Raw genomic sequence first — 22,761 nt, forward strand, 5'->3', positions numbered from 1 at the left:
GAGAAGGCATAATTCAAATAGCAGAAGACTGCTATAGAGAATTATACAATGAACGAGGGAATGATGCCAGCAGTGGGGAAGATGGATCACAAATTAGTAACACATACAACATACCTGATATCCTTCCTGATAAGGTAGAACATGCGTTGAAGAAAATGAAGGATCAGAAAGCCCCAGGGGAAGATGAAGTTACTGTAGAATTGTTAAAATTGGGAGGAAGAGACATGACAAAAACTGGCAAGACTCTTCACAAAATGCATTAGAAAAAGTGTGCTGCCTAAGGAATGGAATAATGCAATCATAGTTTTGCTGCATAAGAAAGGAGATAAATCAGAAATTGGAAATTATAGACCAATTCGCTTGTTATCTCACGTTCACAAGGGTCCTTACTAACAGATTAGAAAGAATACTCGATAAGAATCAAACAAAATAGCAAGCTGGCTTTAGGACAGGATTCTCAACTATGAATCACCTTCAAGTAATATCACAGCAAATGGAGAAAGCAAATGAATATAAAACACCATTATGCCTGGCATTTGTGGATTATGAAAAGGCATTTGACTCTATACAGCATAAGGCAATGTTTCAGGCACTGGAAAGACAAGGCATAGATACCCCATATAGTATGATTTTGAAAATATATGAGAATGCTACCTCCTTTATTAGATTAGACAAAGACAGTAGGAAATTTAAAATTGAGAAAGGAGTTCGACAAGGAAACACAATATCTCCGAAGTTGTTTATTGCTGCCCTTGAAGCTTTCAGAAGCTTAGACTGGTCGCAGAAAGGAGTCAATGTGAATGGAGAGTACATAAACCATTTACGATTTGCAGATGACATTGTGGTCATAAGCCAAGATCCCAAAGAATTAGAGGAAAATCTTAAACTGGTTATGCACAGTTAGTAAGGATTTTGGACTAAAGATGAATATGGCTAAAACAAAAGTAATGAACAAGTATGCCACAGAAAGAGACATAATGATTGAAGGAGCAGTAATTGAAAAGGTGGAGTCTTATACTTATCTGGGACAAGTCATTAGCTATAATAATGATAAATGGTTGGAAGTCAAGAGAAGAATAAATTTTGGATGGATAGCATTCAGGAAATATAGTCACATACTGAGGAGCAATACCCCAAAATTGTCTGAAACGTAAAATAATGAACCAGTATATACTCCCTACCATGACTTATGGAAGTGGAACATGGGCAGTCACCAAAAGAATGGAAGAGAAGCTGAGAACTACACAGCGAAGAATGGAACAAATTATATTGGGAATCAGACTGTTAGAAACAAGAGAAACATATGGATTAAGCAGCAAACTCAAGTAAAGGACATTCTTATCAAAAGTAAAGAACTAAGATGGTCGTGGGCAGGACGCATAGCTCGAAGGCATGACAGATGGACTAAAAAAATAACAGAATGGTACCCCAAGAGGAGCTAGAAGAAAACCTGGAAGACAACAATGGAAATGGACAGATGAAATTCATGAGTTTATGGGTAGTAAATGGATGGCCATTGCACAAAACAGAAGAAACTGGAAAGTTGCTGGAGAAGCCTTCATCCTGCAGTGGACTGAAAATGGCTGATGATGACTGCTTAAGAGGAAATGAGTGTACAGGGGAATTTTTTAAGGCTATGATTAAAGTAATCAAAATATAAGAGCAAAAATAGAATAGAAGAGAAAGGCAGTTCAGAAGCATGCTTAAATAAACAATCTGATCTGCTAAAAGTAGTTGAAGACATCATTAAAAAAGAGGGAAAATACTGAAATTGAGAAAATTTTGGATATTATCTTTATTACTAAAGTAGAAAAGGATACAAAAAATAAGAAGTATGGAAAAGACAAGTAAATTTAATGAAATTAAATGATGAAATTAGACCTAAAATTCTGAAATCTGAAGAAAAACCAGTGTCATAGTAACATCACGTTATCCAAAGAACTATTTCCAGAAGATTTCAGGGAGGCATTAACACCACCAACTATAAAAAAGGGAAATAACACTGAACAACGAAATTGAAACCGTTTCACCGCACATAACATGAAAATCCAAGCAAGTACCTCAGAGAAGAGGGTTAGAAATCTGCTGAAAATGTAAGCATAGAGCAGAATAGCAAGGTGTTATTGCAAATAATTGCATAACAAGAGATACCATGATCAAATATCTACAATAAAAACAAATTACAAGAGAGTCACAAGAACATAACAAGAATACTATATTAAAAATTTGCTGATCTTACACATATATATAAAACACATAACTAAGTACTTATAAAAAAAAAAAAGAAAAAAGTGGAATCATGGTAACACACACAGCAAAATTCATCCATAAAATACAAAATACAAAAAGGAAACTTACCAACTCTGTACCAAAATTACAGAGGGCATCTGAAGCAGTGTATCTGGAAGAAGCTGAATTTCCTTCATTATATTTGCTAACCGTACTGGAAGTTCTTTTCTCAGAAAAAGAAAAGATTTCTTTTCACATGCATGTTTTCCTACAATTAAAGTACAGTCAGTCCATTATCCTCCTATTTCACATATAGCATCAACAATATTTTTTTATAAATTTATGCAAAACTAACATAATCATCTACACACACACTACAATCACGAAAGTTTTTGGTTTGTAATTTCACCTGCTTCAATGCTTTGAGATTTGGCTGTAAGACAGAATGATGTTACTAAAGATATTATTTGTTCATATTATCCAATATAGTGCAGGCATGAAGAATAAATTTTAGAAGTTCCCAGTTCACACACTTTCTTATCTTTTTACCTCCAAAAAAATTGACTGGTGAAAAAAAAAAAAAAAAACATCAGCACGAGAGCTAATGGATTTGAAATGCCTGTTAGATGAATATGTTCCTTTATTTCACTTACTTTTTTTTTGTGCAGCACAGTAAGCAGTATTTTGTTTGTTTTACACTTGCATATGATATTTCAAAATGAAAAACCTTCACAATGTCGAAAAGTTCTAAAATCTACTGTATGACTAATGTATATTTAAGTCCTGCCCTATGACATTACTTTTTTTGTACAGTAAATTGCACTTTATTTTCTGCAGCTTTATTCATATCTCTGTGCCAACTCAATACCCTCTACAATGTTTGTTTTTCGTGAAAGACCTACAAAATTCATAATTCACAAAACTGAATTACTTATCTTCTTGTGCTTTGTACAGACAAATTCTCTCCAAACTTTTATGATGCCAACACATTGATCACATCCCAAAAATAAACTTACCCTTTCTGTTCCTTATTTTTTAAGTTGAAGGCAAATGTAACATCATTTGTTTCAAGCTAACAACAGTAAGAGTAAAAATAAAGGAAGATGTGTAGTACTAAGCAAAAGGAAGGCTATTTTAAATCTGCTACATCAGTTATTAACTTTCAAAGAAGGAAAATGTGCAGATCTCACTGATCACATGTACGGAGTATATGAAGAAATAAATGTCAAAGTTTTAACATTTATCAATAATTTAATTCAGTAAAGAAAGAACATGATAAAAAACAATTTTAATTTAATTTAGCTAATCTTTAGCTAATTGCAGAGCAGTGCCAAGGGTGAGACGAATCAGGCTCTTGCCTCATGTTAAAAGCTGAAAGGGGTGCCAAATGAAAGATTAAATAATTGCAAACATTACCACCATTAACAGTAGGACACAATTTTTCATTCTCGCCTCAGGTACTAAAATGGCTCTGCACGGCCCTCGCAAAATGATCACAGTTTCATTTTGACTATTAATTTAATTTATATTAATTAATTTTTAATCAATCAATACATGCAGTGAAAAGAAATTAGCATTACTACAGGCATATGATGCAAGAAAGAAAGCTTATGCAGCATCAGCCAAAAAAAAAAAAAGAAAAAAGATAAAAAGAAAAAACCGCTCCCATTCCACCCCTCTATTTGATCCAAATACTTGTCCAGCTCAGACAAATTTATTTAGGCTATCAACTTCCACAAAAAAAGATGGAAGTCTGTTCCACCAACCAACATCCCGCTGGCTAAAAGCAAACTTCCGCACATCTATCCTACAACTGTCTTTCCTCAATTTGAATTTATGCCCTCTCAGGTGATTATTCTGAGCAAGAGGAAGAATCCCATCAGCATTGAGCATGTTCAAACCATTCAAGGCTTTATACACCTCTATCAGATCACCTTGCTGGTGCCTAGTCTCCAGACACTGTAATTTGGAAAATTTAAACCTTTCTTTGTAAGAGCAACCCTTTGTTCCATTCACTAATCTTGTTGCCCTTCTCTGTACTCGTTCCAACAGCTCTACATCCTTCTTAAAATGAAGCTCCAGACCTGTACCCAGTACTCAAGGTGTGGCCTGACCATTGCCTTATACAAGGAGATAATCACCTCCTTAACCCTGCTAGAAAAATTCCTGTATATCATTGACAAGACACCATAAGCTACTCTTACAGCCCGTCTGCACTGCTCAGAGAACTTCATATCTGCCTGCACAATTACCCACAGGTCCTTTTCATTCTCTACAACTGTCAGTGTAGTACCACATTGTTGACACGTTACTCTGGGGATACTGCTTCCCATTTGTAGTACTTTACATTTGTCAATGTTAAACTTCATTTGCCACCTCTCAGCCCATCTGCTCAACTTTTCTAGATCCTGTTGCAGCAGTGTACTGTCATTAGTGTCCTTAACAACCCTTCCAACCTTCATATCATCTGCAAACTTGGACATTAAGCTTGATATACCATAATCAATATCATATATAAATACAGAAAACAACAATGGATCCAACACTGAACCCTGAGGGACTCCACTAATAACATTAGTCCATTGATTACCACTTGTCTTCTCCCACTCAACCATCCCTTTATCCATAGCAGTAATTTGCCTCCAATGCCACACGCCTCCAATTTGTGCACAAGTCTTCCATGTGCAACAGTATCAAAAGCATTTCTAAGACCCAAATATATGATATCAAAGTTATTCCCTGCATCCAGTTCCTCTGTGACCACATCATAGTATCCAATCAACTTGGTCAGGCAAGACTTTCCCTTAACACAACCATGCTGTGTCTGAGCCATAACTGAAGTCTTGTCTAGATGATCCTGCAATGCTTCTTTAACCAGTGCCTCCATTAATTTTCCTGTAACAGAAGTTAAATTAACATGTCTATAATTACTTGCATCACCCTTTGATTCTCCTTTGTGAATTAGGGTCACATTTGCACATCTGTTCATGGGTACCTCCCCTGAGTCCAAGGAAGCTCTCATAATTATGGCTAAAGGTTTGCTTACTTCCTTTGATGCCTCCTTTAATATAACTGGATAGATCCCATCCATCCATTTGACAAATTTGATAGAATATTATGATGTGGTTACAAAGGAAGTAGGTGCAAAAAATAATTTTGATATCATATATTTGGATTTTAGGAAAGCTTTTGACACTGTTGCACATTGAAGACTATTGTACAAATTGGAGTAGAATGGTATTAAGGGTAAGTTGCTACAATGGATAAAAAGATGGTTGAGTAGGAGAAGACAGAGGGTGGTAATCAATGGGTGCTGCTCTTCGTGGACTAATGTTATTAGTGGAGTCCCACAGGGTAAGGTGTTGGGTCTACTGTTATTTTGTATATTTTTCAATGATATTGATGAAGGGATAACAGGTTTAGTGTCGAAGTTTGCAGATGATACAAAGGTTGGCAGGAATGTTAATGACAGTAATGGCAGTGTGCTACTGCAACAGGATCTAGAAAATATGGGCACATGGGCTAAGAAGTGGCAACTGAAGTTTAACCTTGACAAATTTTTTTTTTTTTTTTTTTTTTTGATTTGGTAGTTGTTGGCGCATCGGCTTCAGTGGCCATATTGCACCTCCCAAGGTTTTTGCAGTACTTTGATCCAAGCCCGAGGCGGGAATCGAACCCGCGACCTTTGGGTTGCCGGGCAGGTACTTTACCCACTCGGCTAGCCCGGTCGGCCTCCTTGACAAATGCAAAGTACTACATATGGGTAGAAGTAACCCCAGAGAAACGTACCAACTGTGTGGTACTACACTTAAGGTGGTAGAAAATGAAAAAGACCTGGGAGTAATTGTGCAGTCAGATATGAAGTTTTCTGAGTAATGCATACAGGCTGTCCGGGCAGGTCATGGGATTTTGTCAATGATATATAGGAATTTTGCTACCAGGGAAAAGGAGGTGATTGTCCCTCTGCATAACACAATGGTCAGGCCACGCCTTGAGTACTGCATACAGGTCTGGAGGCCACATTTTAGGAAGGATGTAGATTTGCTTGAGCGTGTACAAAGAAAGGCAACAAGATTTGTGAGGGGAATAAAGGGATCCTCTTACCAAGAGAGGCTTAAGTTCTGCAAATTGCAGTGGCTGGAGACTATGCACCTGCGAGGTGATCTGATTGAGGTGTATAAGGGCTTGAATGGGTTGAGCATGCTGAATTCTGATGGGATCCTTCCACTTGTTCAGATTACAAACCTAAGGGGGCATAAATTCAAATTAAGAAAAGATAGATGTAGAATAGATGTGCAGAAAATTTCCATTAGCCAGCGGGTGGTTAATTGCTGGAACAAACTTCCATCTGTCATGGTGGAAGTTGATAGGTTAAATAAATTTAAGGAGGAACTGGACAGGCATTTGGAGGGAATGGTGTGATATTTTTTTTTTTTTTTTTTTTTTTGCTGATTCTGCATAAGTTCACACACTTGCTTTCTTGCATCACATGCCACTACTACTACTACCACCCCGGGTGCCTTATGTTTATCTTCAACAATTTCTCCTCTACTTTCCTCTCAGTTATTACAAAATCATCTAGCTCACTGCCAGAGTTTAAGTCGCCTCTGCTAGTTTAACTCAAAACTGCTAGCTTGGGGGGGGGGATACAAAGACTAATAGATTAACAGTATCCACTGGCAGAGGTGAAAGTGATTCTTGCACTGATTCTATTGGAATGAGCAGCAGCCTGGAAAACTAGATGTAGGATATTTCAGAGACTGGGAGTCATTGCGGTACAAGTAAACACATGGGTTGTGTCAGGGTAGCTAAAAATAGGAACTGGTGCATTTATTCTTGCGTGTACGCCAATGCGGAGTTTCGTAAATAAATTTGATGAATTTGAGGTATTGCTCAAAACATCAAAGGCAGAATATTGTTGGGATATCAGAGACGTGATATCACACAGATATAAGGAATGCAGAGCTGGAATTTGGGGAGTATAATGTGTACAGAAAGGATAGACAGGATAGGAAGGGAAGAGGGGTTATGCTATTAGTTAAGAAACTAAAAATCCGAGGAAGTGAAGTCAGTCGACATCGCTGGACAGTGCAGTGTCAAGTCAGTTTGGTGTGACATAAGCATTGGGAGATCAAAATTGAGAGTAGGAGTATGCTATAGGCATAATGACTCTGACGGGTATAATAAGAAACTATACAGGGAAATAGTGGGCCATTAAATCAAAGAGTCTTTTAATGGGGGATTTTAATTTCCCAGATACTGACTGGAATTTGTGGGTTGGTCACTCGCACACTAGCAAGGCTTTTGTGGATTTATTGGATGATTATTTTCTACATCAGCATGTTCGGGAGGCAACTAGAGGGAGTAATACTCTTGATCTGATTATCAGTAGTGATTGTTCATGCAGTAAGAATCTGCAGATTAAGGAACCACTAGGTGGCAGTGATCACAGTGTGCTGAAGTGGGATTTACTCAAAGAGGTAAGTAACTACCATCAGGGGTAAAGGGAAGGGTTTTTGCTTTCGTAAAGGCAACTACAATGGTTGAGACAGTATTTAAATTCTATACAGTGGGACCAACTGATGATGTTACCAACAGCAAATTCAAAATGGGAAGCATTCAAAGAACTTATCTTGGAAGGTACTGGGCTTTACATACAAACTAAGAAATATTGTTCGTTGAACAATATTTCTTAGTTGGTATGTAAAGGATGTCAGATGTTTATCTGACATCCATTTAGGATGTCAGATGTTCATCTGACATCCTAAATGGATGTCAGATGAACTAATGAGATATATGGCTGAGAAGAAAAATGCATGGGATACGTATAAATTAATGGGTGACATGGAAGCCTATGATAGATATAAGCTGGTCTGTAACCAAGTCACAAAGGAGATTAGGCAGGCAAAGGCAGATTATGAGAAATCCTTGACAAAGGATGCAAAGAAAAACAGAAAAGAGTTCTTTACCTATGTAAACTCTAGAAGGAAAGGGATGAATCAGATTGGTCCACTGGATATTGATGGTTCAACAGTTGAGGATCCTTCTCAGGTGGCTAAAAAACGAAACGAGTATTTTGCATCTACATTCACACATGAGGAGTTATTCAGGAACGGGAATGCCAGAGTTGAAGTAAACTCTGGAAGTGAACTAGATGATTTTGTAATAACTGAGAGGAAAATGGAGGACAAATTGTTGAGGATAAACATAAAAAAGGCACCTCGGGTGGATGGGATCTATCCAGTTATATTAAAGGAGGCAGCAAAGGAAGTAAGCAAATCCTTTGCCATAATTATAAGAGCTTCTTTGGACTCAGGGGAGGTACCCATAGACTGGAGATGGCAAATGTGACCCCAATTCACAAAGGAGGATCAAAGGCTGACACAAGTAATTATAAACCTGTGAGTTTAACTTCTGTTCCAGGAAAATTAATGGAGGCATTAGTTAAAGAAGCACTGTTGTTGTTATTGTTGTTATTTGGTTTTTAGGAGCATTAGCAACTAAGGCCATATTGCTCCGAGAATATGCGGTGGTCATTTCATGACCTTTCCGCATCGTCCGTATTTGGTGGTGACGGGCTCGAACCCCGGTCTAATCAAGAAGCGTGTGCTATGCACTGCTGCTCCTTCCCACCTGGCTACGGAGGCGCGCTTACCTAAAGAAGCACTGCTGAATCATCTAGACAAGACTTCAGTTATAGCTCGGACACAGCATGGTTTTGTTAAGAGAAAGTCTTGCCTGACAAATTTGATTGGATACTATGATGCAGTCACAAAAGAAGTGGATGCAGGTAATAACTTTCATATTATATATTTGGATCTTAGGAAGGCTTTTGATACTGTTGCACATGGAAGACTGCTGCACAAATTGGAGCAGTGTGGCATTGAAGGCAAATTGCTGCTATGGATAAATGGATGGTTGAGGGGGAGAAGACAGAGAGTGGTAATCAATGGACACTGCTCATCGTGGACTAATGTTATTATTGGAGTCCCTCAGGTTTCAGTTTTGGGTCCATTATTGTTTTCTGAATTTATAAATGATACTGATGATGGTATATCAAGCTTAACGTCCAAGTTGGCAGACGATACAAAGGTTGGCAGGGTTGTAAAGACACTACTGATGCTATGCTGTTGCAAGGATCTGGTAAGGTTGAGAGGATGGGCTGAGACCTGGCAAATGAAGTTTAACACTGACAAATATAAAGTACTGCATATGGGAAACAGCAACCCCCAGAGCAATGTATCAACTCTGTGGTACTACACTGACAGTGGTAGAGAATGAAAAGGACATGTGGGTAATTGTGCAGGCAGATATGAAGTTCTCTGTGCAGATGGGCTGTAAGAGTAGCTTATGGTGTCTTGTCAATGATATACAGGAATTTTTCTAGCAGGGATAAGGAGGTGAATATCCCCTTGTATAAGGCAATGGTCAGGCCACACCTTGAGTACTGTATACATGTCTTGAGGCCTCATTTCAAGAAGGACGTAGAGCTGCTGGAACGAGTACAGAGAAGGGCAACAAGATTAGTGAATGGAACAAAGGGTTGCTCTTATGAAGAAAGGCTTAAGTTTTGCAAATTATAGTGTCTGGAGACTAGGCACTGGCAAGGTGATCTGATAGAGGTGTATAAAGACTTGAATGGTTTGAGCATGCTCAATGCAGATGGAACTCTTCCTCAGAATAGTCACCTGAGAGGGCATAAATTCAGATTGAGGAAAGACAGATGTGTGGAAATTTGCCTTTAGCCAGCCAGTAGTTGGTTGGTGGAACAGACTTCCATCCCTTGTGGAAGTTGATAGCCTAAATAAATTTAAGGCTCGGCTGGACAGGTATTTCGAACGAACAGAGGGGTGAAATGGAAGTTTTTTTTTTTTTTTTGGCTGATACTGCATAAGTTTGCTTTCTTGCATCATATGCCTCTACTAATACTAATGCTCTAGCATTTCCCTTCCTGAATCACTCCTCACGTGTGAATGTAGATGCAAAATACTCATTCAGTTTGTTAGCCACCTGAGCAGTTGATCAACGGTTGAACCATCAATATCCAGTGGACCAATCTGATTCATCCGTTTCCTTCTAGAGTTTACATAGGTAAAGAACTCTTTGCTATTTTTCTTTGCATCCTTTGTCAAAGATTTCTCATTATCTGCCGTTGCCTGCCTAAATCTCCTTTGTGACTTGGTTACAGACCAGCTTATATCTATCATAGGCTTTCATGTCACCCATTAATTTATATGTATCCCATGCATTTTTATTCTCTGCCATATGTCTCATTAGTTCATCTGACATCCATTTAGGCCTAAACGTTGAACAATATTTCTTAGTTGGTATGTAAAGCCTAGTAGCTTCCAAGATTAATAAATCCCCCATTATAAGACACTCTGATTTACTGGCCCACTATTTCCCTGTACAGTTACTCCTACTCTCAATTTTGATCTCCCAATGCTTATGTCACACCAAACTGACTCAACACTGCACTGTCCAGCGATGTCGACTGGACTGGCTTCACTTCCTTGGATTTTGTGTTTCTTAACTAATAGCATAACCCCTCCTCCCTTCCTATCCTGTCCTGTCTATTCTTTCTGTACTCCCCAAATTCCAGTTTTTCATTCCTTATATCTGTGTGACACCACGTCTCTGATATCCCACCAATATAGAATTATTGAATTCTGATAGAAATCAGAAACAATGTTGATATGATGCCAAAATTTGATGACTCATTGAGACACAACATGGCACCAATGTTATTGTGATACCCACTTTAAAAGCTACTCTAATGTAGAAGAGCTGAGGAGTAGAAGAGGTGGGGTGGTATTGTTAATCACACACAGATAAATCAGAAATGTATCGGTATAAAAATACAGTAAACCCTCATTAATCCAGACCCCGATAATATGTACATCGCTTAATCCAAACAGCCCTAAAAAAAATTTAAGTGTAAAAATCAAATGATGATCGGGCTCAAAAGGTCATATGTATTGTGTCCAAGATTATTTGGCTATGATGACTCACACTGCACAAACAACCTGGTTCCTGGCTGTGGTTCAGACAGTTGTTTGCTCGCAGTTAAGTGCTTACATCCTTTGTTGTTTGTGCTGTGCAGTTAAACAATGTCTTTAAGTAAGCCTAGTGTAGAACAGAAGCATAAAATGCTTTCTCTTCACGGTGAAATATCGGTGATAGAAAAACTTGAAAAAGGAGCTTCAGTGTCCAGCATCTATCTTGAGTAGAGCAGCGCAAAACAAACCGTGTCACACATTAAAAGAAAAAAGTGAAATTCGTAATTTTGTTCTCAAGTTTAACGTGGAGAAAGAAAAAAGTAAAATTAAACGAAAGCGGATGCCTACTGATAAAGCATTAAATGATGCTGTGTACAAATGGTTTTCCTAACTTCATTCTTCTGGTTTGGCTGTGAGAGGAATAGAAATTCAAGCAGCAGTGGAGAGACTGGCTAAACAGTTAGGAATTGAACAATTTAAAAGCAAGCTCGGGTTGGCTTTTTAGATTTAGAAGACAGCATAACATTTCAAACAAGAAACTGTGTAGGGAAATTCTTAGTGCTGATTTTGAAGCTGTTGAGCCTTTCAGAAAACAACTGAATGATTTTATTCAAAGGAGGGTTATCAATTGAACCAGGTGTACAACTTTTATGAGACGGGACTGTTTTGGAGAGCTCTGCCTGAAAACACACAAGCGTCAAAGACTGAGAATATTATGCCTGGAAGAAAAATAAGCAAGGAACGTGTTTCAGCATTGCTGTGTGCAAATGCCGATGGAAGCCATATGTTAAAAACTGTCATCATTGGGAAAAGCAAAAAACCACGTGCCCTAAAATACATTGTAGTAATGGACGATCTACTGGTACACTACTACAATTCCTGAAATGCATGGTTTACCATGGAAATAACAATGGATTGGTTCCACAAGAAATCTGTGCCAGAAATCAGAAGACATCAAATCGAAGATTTGAAAATCCCAGAAGACAAAGTAAAGGCCTTGGTTTTGCTAGATAACGCACCAACCCGCCCTGATGTTGACAAACTCTTCAGTCGAGATAAGAAGATTAAGTGCATGTTCCTACCACCAAACACGACATCTGATTTCCAGCCTATGGACCAAGCACTAAGGGGTAACTACATGGCAAAGCAGCTCTACAGAAAGAAGTTTTTGAGTGAAGTCCTAGAAGTTGAGGAGCCACTAATTGATGAAGAAGACAGAAGAGGACAACAGACATTGAAAAATTTAAAGTCGTACAACGTAAGATCTACGATTTACAACTTTGCTGATGCTGCAAAAGAAATCATGGAAAAAACTTCTCTTAGATGAAGAGGCTAATCCAGAAACAGATGGTTGTGAAACAGAAGACATTCCTGAGACTCTACAACGAGGAGGGGAAAAAGCTGTCCTTAGAGGAGATAGAGTCATGAATGGAAGAAGATGATGATCCTGGCTACCACATCATGACCAAAGAGATCGCAGATAATGTAATGGGAGCAGAAGAAAGTTCAGACAAGGAAGAAGTGAGCAACAACTCTCAGCCAAAAATTAAGGTAAGCAAAGTGAAAGACCACTTGAACTTCGTAATTCAGTACGTTGAACAATTAACAAAAGGAAAACGTATCTGCCTATTATGAACACTTAAGACACGGTAGTAAAGGAAATAAACTGTAAACAATCACAAAAAAAATAAGTAATTTTTTCAAACCAGTGTAATCATGTTCTAAGTGATTATGGACATTATGTATTTTTAACGTAAATACATACATACATACATACATACATATATTTACTATGTACATACATATTTTTACCGTTATCCACATACATTATGCTGTTTAAATAAGCTTTACCCACATTACAAAGTGTATTTCATATAATCCGGACTTTCATTAAAACGGACACCTCTCAGCCCCCATTAGTCAGGTTTAATGAGGGTTTACTGTACATTTAACTCATTAACAATATAAATATCAAATTTGGTTAAAGGGTATGCAGCATTGCAATTGCATCTTTTCTATATTTTGTATGACTAAGGTGGCCACATTTCCCTCCCCGAGTTTGTCCAATACCTCCCTCCACACACCTTAAAAAAATAGATATATAAAAAAAAAAAAAAAAAAAACAGCACTCTTGTCACAGATTTCCTTAAGAAAACATACCTAATTAAAGTTAATATTTGCTAAATTAATATGGTGGCTAACTTTATCATGAATAAATAGAAAAACATTTACACACTGACATCACAAAAACCAGGTCGATGTTAATGTGTAATATACTTGCTATAGGATCCAGAAATAGTGTAGTGTTATTATTATACTTGCGTATCTTTCATAATTATGGTGATAGTATGGTGGTTATTTGTTAAATTTAAATAAAATCATGGCTCTGAGTACAGCAAGAATGTAAAGATCTCAGAGCAGTGAGAATGCTTTGGCTTGGGGAAGAGGGGGCCTGTCAGGAACAAGTTTTACATTGTTCATACTGCCTCTGGGGGTTTTATCGTTGTTTGCACTGCTTTTTAGCATTATTTGAAGACCTGACTTTGGCAGGACATAGCCACAGGAGATGCCTATGTGTGTGCAGCCATATGAAGAAAGACTTTGAATATGTGGGTTACAGTGCTTGACAACCAGGCGCCTTAAGCCTATACAGCTGTGAGAGGAGAGACAAAAATGAACGAAGGTGAAATTTCCATCTTTATTAATTTTTAAATGATTCTAGAACCAGAGTCCATAAATTTAAATAACAGGGAAAGAGATTTAAGCTGTACTGTATGAAGTTTTCTTTTGCCCAGGGAGTAGTTAATTACTGGAATAGTTACCTACATGTGGAGTGAAACATACAAGTTAATTTATTTTTATATATTTTATTTAGTTATTTCTTTCTTTCTTTTTTTTTTTTTTTTTTACTAGTACAACAAAAGCCTGTGGCTTCCATGCAATAGATGGCTAACACTCAGAGCCATGCTGTGGGTGGGGAAACGAGGCTCACCCACAGCACGGCAAGGCAAACAAGGCTCTTGCCTCAGTTTAAAAGCTGAAAGGGGCACCAAAGGAAAGATTAAATAATTGCCAACATTGATAGTAGGGTGCAATTTTTCATTCTTGCCTCAGGTACTAAAATGGCTTGGCACAGCCCTGACACTAATGCATCTTTTGTATCCAACAACTGAAAAAAAAAGAGAAATAAATAAAACAAAGTTACTTTGTTCAGATTAAATGTAGAAACTTATCTTTATCTGTTCAGAAAAAAAAACTCTTTTAATGAAATGTTCAATGTTTAAATTGAACGTTTCATTGAAAGAACTGAAACTTTATTATTCTGACTATGGTTTACTATTCTGGTTAATAAAGATTCAGAATACAGTTCGATCTAAACAATGGTAGCAAAAGCCTGTGGCTTCCTTGAAACAGATGGCTAATAGTAATACATCTTTCGTATCCAACAAATGAAAAATTAAATCAAGTTATTTTGCACGGATTAAATGTAAAAATTTATGTTTATCTGTCCAAAGAAACTGAACATTTTGTTTGAAAGAGTTGAAACTTTATTAGTCTAGCTATGTGGAAATAGATTCAGAATACCATTCTACCTAAACAGCAACACTGGTTGCAAAATTTATAAAAATGAATTGAGCAAATACCGGACTGTCCAAGTCAAAACCGGATACATGGCAACCCTAGCAATGTTCGTTTTAATTTTCCATACATCCCCCCCCTAAGATTTAGTTAATACCGGAATTAATTTCCCAATTTTATCAAATTTTCGATAAAAAAAAAATTACTTTCAGAGAGATACCGTACTTCATTATGCAAAGGAGAGAAATACCAAAACCGAAGTCTGTCTTAAGAAGTATTATGGGTTGGAGAAGACGATGTCACGTAATGTGTAAGTGATCCCTATGAATCAGCTAAAAACTTGCGCAGGGGAAAAAAAAAAATAGTAAAATACAGCAGGGGTTCTTAACTTGTTTGTACAGTCACCTCCTTTCCAATTCTGGCTGGTCATCTCACTTTCCTATTTTAGCTTCATATTTTGTAAATGAATACAATCAGAAAATTCAATTTGGAAAATTTTCTCGGCCCTCCTAGGGAAGGCGAGCCTCTCTCGTCAATCTCTGCTTCGGCGACTATTGCAAGTTTTCTTTGAAAGCTTCGCACATTTTGAACGTAAATGCGCTTATCAGTTATCACTTCAAATTCTGTTGATCAATACAAGGTCGAATGACGCAAAAGGAGAAAAGCTAGCCAGCTACTTAATACAAGTCAAGTCACGCGCTGTCTACTCGTCTGGCATAGGACTAATCGGTATTTCAACATACACACACCCCCAGACAAAGCCTCCAGAATTACACCAATTGCATGCACTGAAATGCGCCGCCCCTCCAACCATTCGTTAACCTCATTCGTACTTCGGAATCGTTTTCAAGGACAACATATTAGCCACAAGACATTTCATTAATATTCCAATTTTGTCTATAATTATGAATCAGTAAAGAAAATGTTTAAAATGCATCATTACTTATTAAAACTTTAAACAAATAGTCTCAATGTCTACATTCGAACGAACTGTTATTAAATCACAGGACTGATTAATGCTGCTGCATAGGTACACCCGGATGGGAAGGGGTGAGGTTAAAGTAGCTAATACGATCCCAAAACTTTTTTTTTAATACTGTATTATAATTGTAATGTCATATGTCGTGTTGACGCTCGCAAAAAAACTACTAACGTGGAATTTTTTCTCTGCTCACCATTGTTCTGCTGAGATATCGGAAAGTTATAACAAATTCTGGATTCCATGACGATTACCTTTCCCCAGCGTAAATTTCGGGAACTGCAAAGCCAAAAATTGTTAAAAAAAATAAAATAAATAACATTCGTGGGTTATTGTCAAGTATGTACTGTACAACATAAGTCGACTGCTGGGATGAGCATACTCCACTCAGAGACATCTCCAGCAGCAAGGAAAATAGGTTAATGATATACACGGTATTATATGGTGGTAATAGGCGTGTTTATTTGAAATTCATGAGCTGTAGTTTCAAACTTTTAAAAACCGCAAGACAGAAAAGCAAGATGAAAATATCTGCTAACAAACGGCAAAAGAAGTATCGATATAAATTCCAATTTCGTATTCTGAATTCTTTATGGGGAACACTTTTTTTTTATTATTTCTTTTATTTTCTCTCTCTCTCTCTGAAAATATTTGTTTTAACTTGCAAGTAGAGGTATTAGTTTGTAGGGCAGTGAGTATTAAATGATATATAATATATCACATTTCTGTATGTTATACTATACACAATTTTTTTATATTCTGCATAAAACATTGCTGTCATAACTTTTTAATTTGCTTTCAGCAAAGTACAAATGGGTGAATGGATAGCATCAAACATGTTCAACCTCTCCTGGAGAAGGTATGCCTTCTTCAGTGATACTGGAATAAAGCAACTTTTTATGGTAGAAAAGAGGTAATATTCCAATAGATGTCACAAAAATTCCCATATTCCTGTCAGGATAAGTCTAGAAGCTATGGGCAAGTTTCTGCATGTAAATAAGGAAAATTTTGCTGACCTCTGTATATATACCATCTGCCTTGCTATTACAAAAGTTGAAATTAGTTAAGTTTTATCCCATCATCAATGAAAAATATCCTCACAGTGAGTTTGAATGTGTCTAATGCTATCCATTCAATATCTTGATCCACCAACTCTTTCAGTTTTTTTTCACAGTGAAGTGTTTCACTGCCACAATGGGCTGTGCTCACCCCCCAAAAAATATATCACGTGACCTGAAAAAGTTTTACATTAGCTACAAGATCAGGTACCTCCTCTTCTTTCCCACTGAAATTGTTGGGATGTAGCTCACATAAGTGTGTGTGGCCCATTTAGCTAACATTTATATGCTTGGTTGGCTCAAATTTGTAGTCTGTACCTATCTTGGTCTGCCCAATTATATTGGAGAACTACTCATGTAACAAAATATTGAGAGAGAGAGAGTGAGTGGTAACAATAGCAAACATGTCTTGCACATGTTCTCCTGACCATCCAGATGCCCAGGATCATCATTTTCAAGTTGTGATACACAAACCTATATTCACAAGTCAATGCTCAGTGTCAGCTATAATAGTGCCATGCTCACAAAAACTGACAATTAGAGAAGAATGGGAATGCATTATTTTGAGTCATGAACCACAGTATACATAGTTTCAATCTTATGGAAGATTTACAGTTTAGTGACAGCCAGAAGAATGCTTCCACATAGAGTAACCATTTTGCACATTATTCCAACTATAAAGTGAAGTGGTAGAAGTATGATAGTGTGGAGATCTTTTCATATTTTGGACCACTCATTTTTATAGACTGTAAATTAATAGTAACAGTGATATTCTAAATAATTCTGTACTTCCTGTGCCTGATGGAATATTATTATCAAAAGCCAAGCATGTTCCAATAAGACAATGCTCCCTGTTAAAAAAATACATGATGACCTGGTTTTATGTTATCACTGGAATGACCAGGTCAGAGCTCTGACCTTGACTGCATTAATTCTCTGCTGCTAATGTGGTGTCTGACAGATGCCACTATTTTTGTTTTTTTTTTTTAATTTGGAAACAGAATCAAATCCTCCTAAGTACCCTTCCCTACCTATATTCTCTAAATGATTATACAGCATTCAAACAAATTATGAGAAATTTGTTTGGCAATTAACAGATGCCAGGTGAACAAAAGCATCTAGCTTTTGTTCACCTAGCTTTTCTGCCCCATGATGAGCACTGGTACCCACGTGCAGGGTTGGTTAGTTGTGTCCAGTTGCTATTATTACATGTTGTTATTATTACTGTTTGCCCAGGAACTCTTACTATCCTACAGGTTTTCAGGAGTTCCAGATAAATGTTCTTTGGGAGGCCTATTGCTGTTAGGTTCTTATGGAGGCTCTTTGGCACCATTTCCAGTAGTTGACACAGTGATTAGGATGGTCATTACTTGTTCTTTATGCCACATATCTTTGACTTCCTGTCTTAGGTCTGAGTATTTCCTGGCGGTTGCTGGTGTTAGGAACTGCTATGTCGATCAGGTAATCTTTCATTATTATTATTGTTGTTGCTCTTATATTATTTTCTTCCTGATTGGGGGTTCCACCTTATGACAGGTACTGCTACCAAATACACAGACCGGCCTCTGTAGCTGAGTGTCAGTGCAGTAGCACACGCTCTTTGAGTAGACCAGGGTTCAAGCCCCTGACTGCTAAATACGGTCAACCTGTCAACCCGCACTGGACCAGAGTGGAAGATTATGGTCCATTTCGCTCAACATGAATTGTTGAGGCTTCCGTCCTGCAGTGGGTGATCACCTTGCATCCTGCAGTGTGTGTGATCGATTCTGAGGCCAGGTGGTATTATCAACATGTATCATCTGACACTCCAGGCGCCTTGGTGATGTATTTCCTATAGTTTCTGGTGTTTATCTAGTCTTGGGTGGCGAGCATGAATCCTTCAGTCTTAGGGAAGGGTGTCCCACTCGTGAGCCATGCATTGGAAGCAATTTTATCTATGCGATCTTAATGGAGGTCATTGTAGTGTCTGCCATGGAGTGCTTTCTTTGCTCATCTTTCTAGCTTTGTTTGTGCCGTCTGGGTGGGATGGGATTCCTCTCTTAGGTTCAGTGGGTTATATCACTTGTTATCTTCCTTGTGGCCTGGTAGAGTGCCGCTGTGTGTTTCTGGAAGTAATCCTTTCAGGTTATCAATCACTGTTTTCTGTTGCTCAACAAAGTCTATTAGGCTCCTTCTTTCCTAGCTATTGTCAGTCTCTCCACAGCTGACTTCAGGTGGTGTTGGCAGCTCTTGGTCTTTCTCATGATATCCTCCAGCTCGGTGTTAGTTATTATTATTTTTTTGTGGTTTGTTTTATTTTTTGTTTAATATTTTGAAGGTTTAACAAATCATAATTAATAAAACACTTTAATTCAATAAAAAAAACTATAATTAATTTTTTAAAATTAAAACAAAGGTGTTTTGCAGATGCCATGTCAGTGTATTTGTTCCATTTATGACATGAACAAGTAGTGGAGGGTTAAGCATGTGCAGGATGAATTCATCATTAATCTTGTAAAAGTAGAAAGCTTATATAAATTTAAGAAATGGTTGGATAGATACCTGCATGAAACTAGGTGGGGATTATTTATTTTTATTTTTTTATGACTAAAGCTGAACCTGGCTTCCATGCATCAATTTGCCTTTATTAATACTAATAAGAAAAGCCATGTGCAAAATCAATTATGAAGACTTTGCAAGTGGCATTAAAAAGATTTCCTATACAAGGAATGTAAAATTATTTCCAATAATATTTGTCAAAGACTGGTGGAAAGTCTGCCTAGTAATTTATCTGATATAGTGAAGACTAAAGGTTATAAAATTTTTATAAGGTAACAACTCCACTGTAATAAAAACAGTGTTTTTAGTGCCTACTGTGTGTCCCAATATTTCTGATAAGAAGAAGAAAGCATAAAATATTAAAATCAGAAGTGATGAATTTTTTGTGTTGATATCAAAAGGAAATGTTCATCCAGAATTTACTCTTGCCATAGAATCAATTAATCATTTATTACTTGTAAATTCTGAACAGATTAAGAGATTCTGTTTAACTTTAAAGGACAAGCCAACTGAATGGATTATTTATCATGACTAGACTATGAAATGGATGAGTTTGGGGCTAAAAGGACCAATATGATTGTTCACTTCATTCACCAGATTTGGTATTCTTTTCCTATGCAGAAAACTTAAGAAAAAATATTTTCCAATACAATATTGATTTAAATTGGAACAGCCATACTGAAGCACTCAGCTAATAGCAAGCTGTATATTTTTGTGGCATTATGTGGATTTGAACACAACATATAATTTCGAATGTTTAAAGAAGCCAGGTTGTTCAAAAGAACAGTTTCAGAACTGCTTTTGATACTTGCAGCACTGTTGGTTAAAGTGCGCTGCTTCACAAGAAGCAGCTAGTACTTTGAAAGAAATTAAGTTTAATGACATATACCAAATAAAGGTATGTTTATTCTCAAAGTTAAAAATCATAAGCACCTCAATTCCACGAAGTGTTAACTGCCTGCTACTACTAACTATATAAATGCTTTGCTATACTATGAGATGCAACTCAGCTAACTGAAGAAAAATCAAATACAAGTAATGTATACAGGCTGAAAATCTTCATATACTAATTATAAAAATCATTGTTGCATTACTTTTAAACAAACAAAAAAAAAAAAGAAAAAAAAAAAAAAAAAAAAAAGACTACTGGTTATATGTTGGTCATATAACCAATTATGAAGTTGCATTTCATCTATTTCAGATTGCATGTACCACTTGTTAATGGTGAAAATTTAATTATTCAGAATAATAAAATTTTGATTGTTAAGTCTGATATTTTACAGTCTGAAGACACGTGAAGACAATTTGATTTTGAAAAGTTGAATTTATAATCATTAATGAAATTCGGAACTGGACAGCAATGTTTCTGATGGACAAATATTAAATTTCTAAATTTTAACAAAACTGGTTATCTAATCAAGTGGTTTCTCTCAGGATGAGAGAAACCAGCTTTCTTTTGAGGGAATTGGTCTCATTTTTTTTTTTTTTTTTTTTTGGTAGTTGTTGGCGCATCGGCTTCTGTGGCCATAGTGCACCTCCCAAGTTTTTTGCAGTACATTGATCCAAGCCCGAGGTGGGATTCGAACCCGCGACCGTTGGGTTGCCAGGCAGGCACTTTACCCACCTGGCTAGCCCGGTCGGCATTGGTCTCATCCAGTAAAGCAAATGATTAGAGGGCTTGGGGCCAAACAACCTCAACCTATTTTCAAACTTTAAATGGATGAAAAGTCCAAATAAAAGGATGAGTGTCCAGTGGACCATTTTTGATAAGCATAACTGGCATTGTAGGATGAACCAAAAACCAGTTTATGGCACACAATGCAAGACACTCACAGGACCTTTCATTTAGTCTCATGAGACTGACTTTCAAGGGCCTACCCATTTGCTGAGCAGTTTCACACTTGAACTCTCTTTGAAGTTCGTTGAAACTTTCCTTTATGGTACTCATTTTCTATTTGGCTCAATGCCATATTTAGTCCATATGTGATGTTTACCACATACTTAGGGCTGCACTCCTACATACTAATTATTGAATTTTTATGTTGGGCAATAGAACTGTTGCTTATTATAAAGACTCAAATCAAATCAGTACAAATCAGTAGTTGGTGGGGGGAAAGAAAATTTAATGCTGTTAAGATTGCCATTTCTTTTTTGAGAGTAATAAGTACTGTACCAAGTCATAAGCATTCCATCTTCAATGATACCAATTGTTTAGAATTACTTCTTAGTATAATGTTAATCTTCACTGCTGTTGTTTGTTTGTTATTTGGTTTTTAGGAGCATTAGCAACTAAGGCCATATTGCTCCGGGAATATGCGGTGGTCATTCCCTGACCTTTCCGCATGCTCCGTATTTGGTGGTGATGGGCTCGAACCCCGATCTAATCAAGAAGCGCGTGTGCTACACACTGCTGCTCCTTCCCACCTGGCTACGGAGGCGCCATGTTCACTGCTATCTAGTAATTGAAATCTCTAACTGTTACCTATTAACACTACCTACAAACTTTTAAAATAATTCAGATGTAAAAGTTTGTTGGTAATGTAATGTAATGGGTGACAGTCAAGGATAATTTCAATTACACAGATGACAAAGAAGCCAAAAATTTTAACTATGAGGTAATAAGTACTAAGCAAAATCTCTAACTTTCTTTGGATATCTAAAGTATAGATATCTATACTTTTAGACTCTTTTAGATATCTAAAGTATAGCTGGCTAAATTGAAGTAAGAAGGCAAATGAATAATAGGAGAGGAAAAAATTTATTTAAACTAATGTGTCATTCCCAGTTACGTTGCGATGCCACATTAAGAAGTGCTGAACATGGTAGGAAAACAAGTGATTTTAACCATTACATAATAAAATACCACATTTTGGTATGGATACATGAAAAATCCTTCAAAGACTTTATGGAAGAAAAAGCCTTTCTCAAGGTTAGTAACAAGCTATACTCAAGATTATGGGTACACCTCTGGAGGAAGTGGCTTCTTTTGCTTGAATCCATCCCAAATTTGGTCATGCCCACAACACGGTGACAAGGTGTACCCATAATCTGGAGTTCAGCCCAAAAATGTCTCATTGCACCTGGTAGCAAATAATTCCTGTAAGCTGAGGATAAAAGAACTCAGAGCCACTTGATCATTAATCATTTCTGATTAGTCAGATTGCTTTTTGTGAAAATTATATATTTTCAAATTACGCACACATACGCATAAATAAATAATTTCATTCTAGTAAGTCCTGAACTTTATAGACACATCCTGTATGATGTAACACCTATTATCAGTATATAATTAAAAGAAAGCTTAAGACATCGCAACCAGCTCTTCACTTATGGATAAATCTTTGATATGAAATTCAGTATACAAAATTACTCATAATCA

At 37.0% G+C, this 22,761-nt stretch overlaps 1 protein-coding gene across 1 annotated transcript in view; it reads right to left on the bottom strand.

Annotated features, from left to right (window-relative positions):
• LOC150080513 (pyruvate dehydrogenase (acetyl-transferring) kinase, mitochondrial-like) overlaps nucleotides 1–22,761 on the bottom strand; it is a 111,950-nt gene that overhangs the window by 86,956 nt on the left and 2,233 nt on the right. Inside the window, exon 2 of the mRNA XM_090381932.1 lies at nucleotides 2,359–2,497. Coding sequence (XP_090238058.1) covers nucleotides 2,359–2,497 — 139 coding nt within the window. The remainder of the gene's footprint in view (nucleotides 1–2,358; nucleotides 2,498–22,761) is intronic.

The sequence above is a fragment of the Mastigoproctus giganteus genome, chromosome 9 (assembly GCF_048544385.1).
Source record: "Mastigoproctus giganteus isolate SK-2022 chromosome 9, ASM4854438v1, whole genome shotgun sequence".
In the NCBI taxonomy this organism is placed as follows: domain Eukaryota; kingdom Metazoa; phylum Arthropoda; class Arachnida; order Uropygi; family Thelyphonidae; genus Mastigoproctus; species Mastigoproctus giganteus.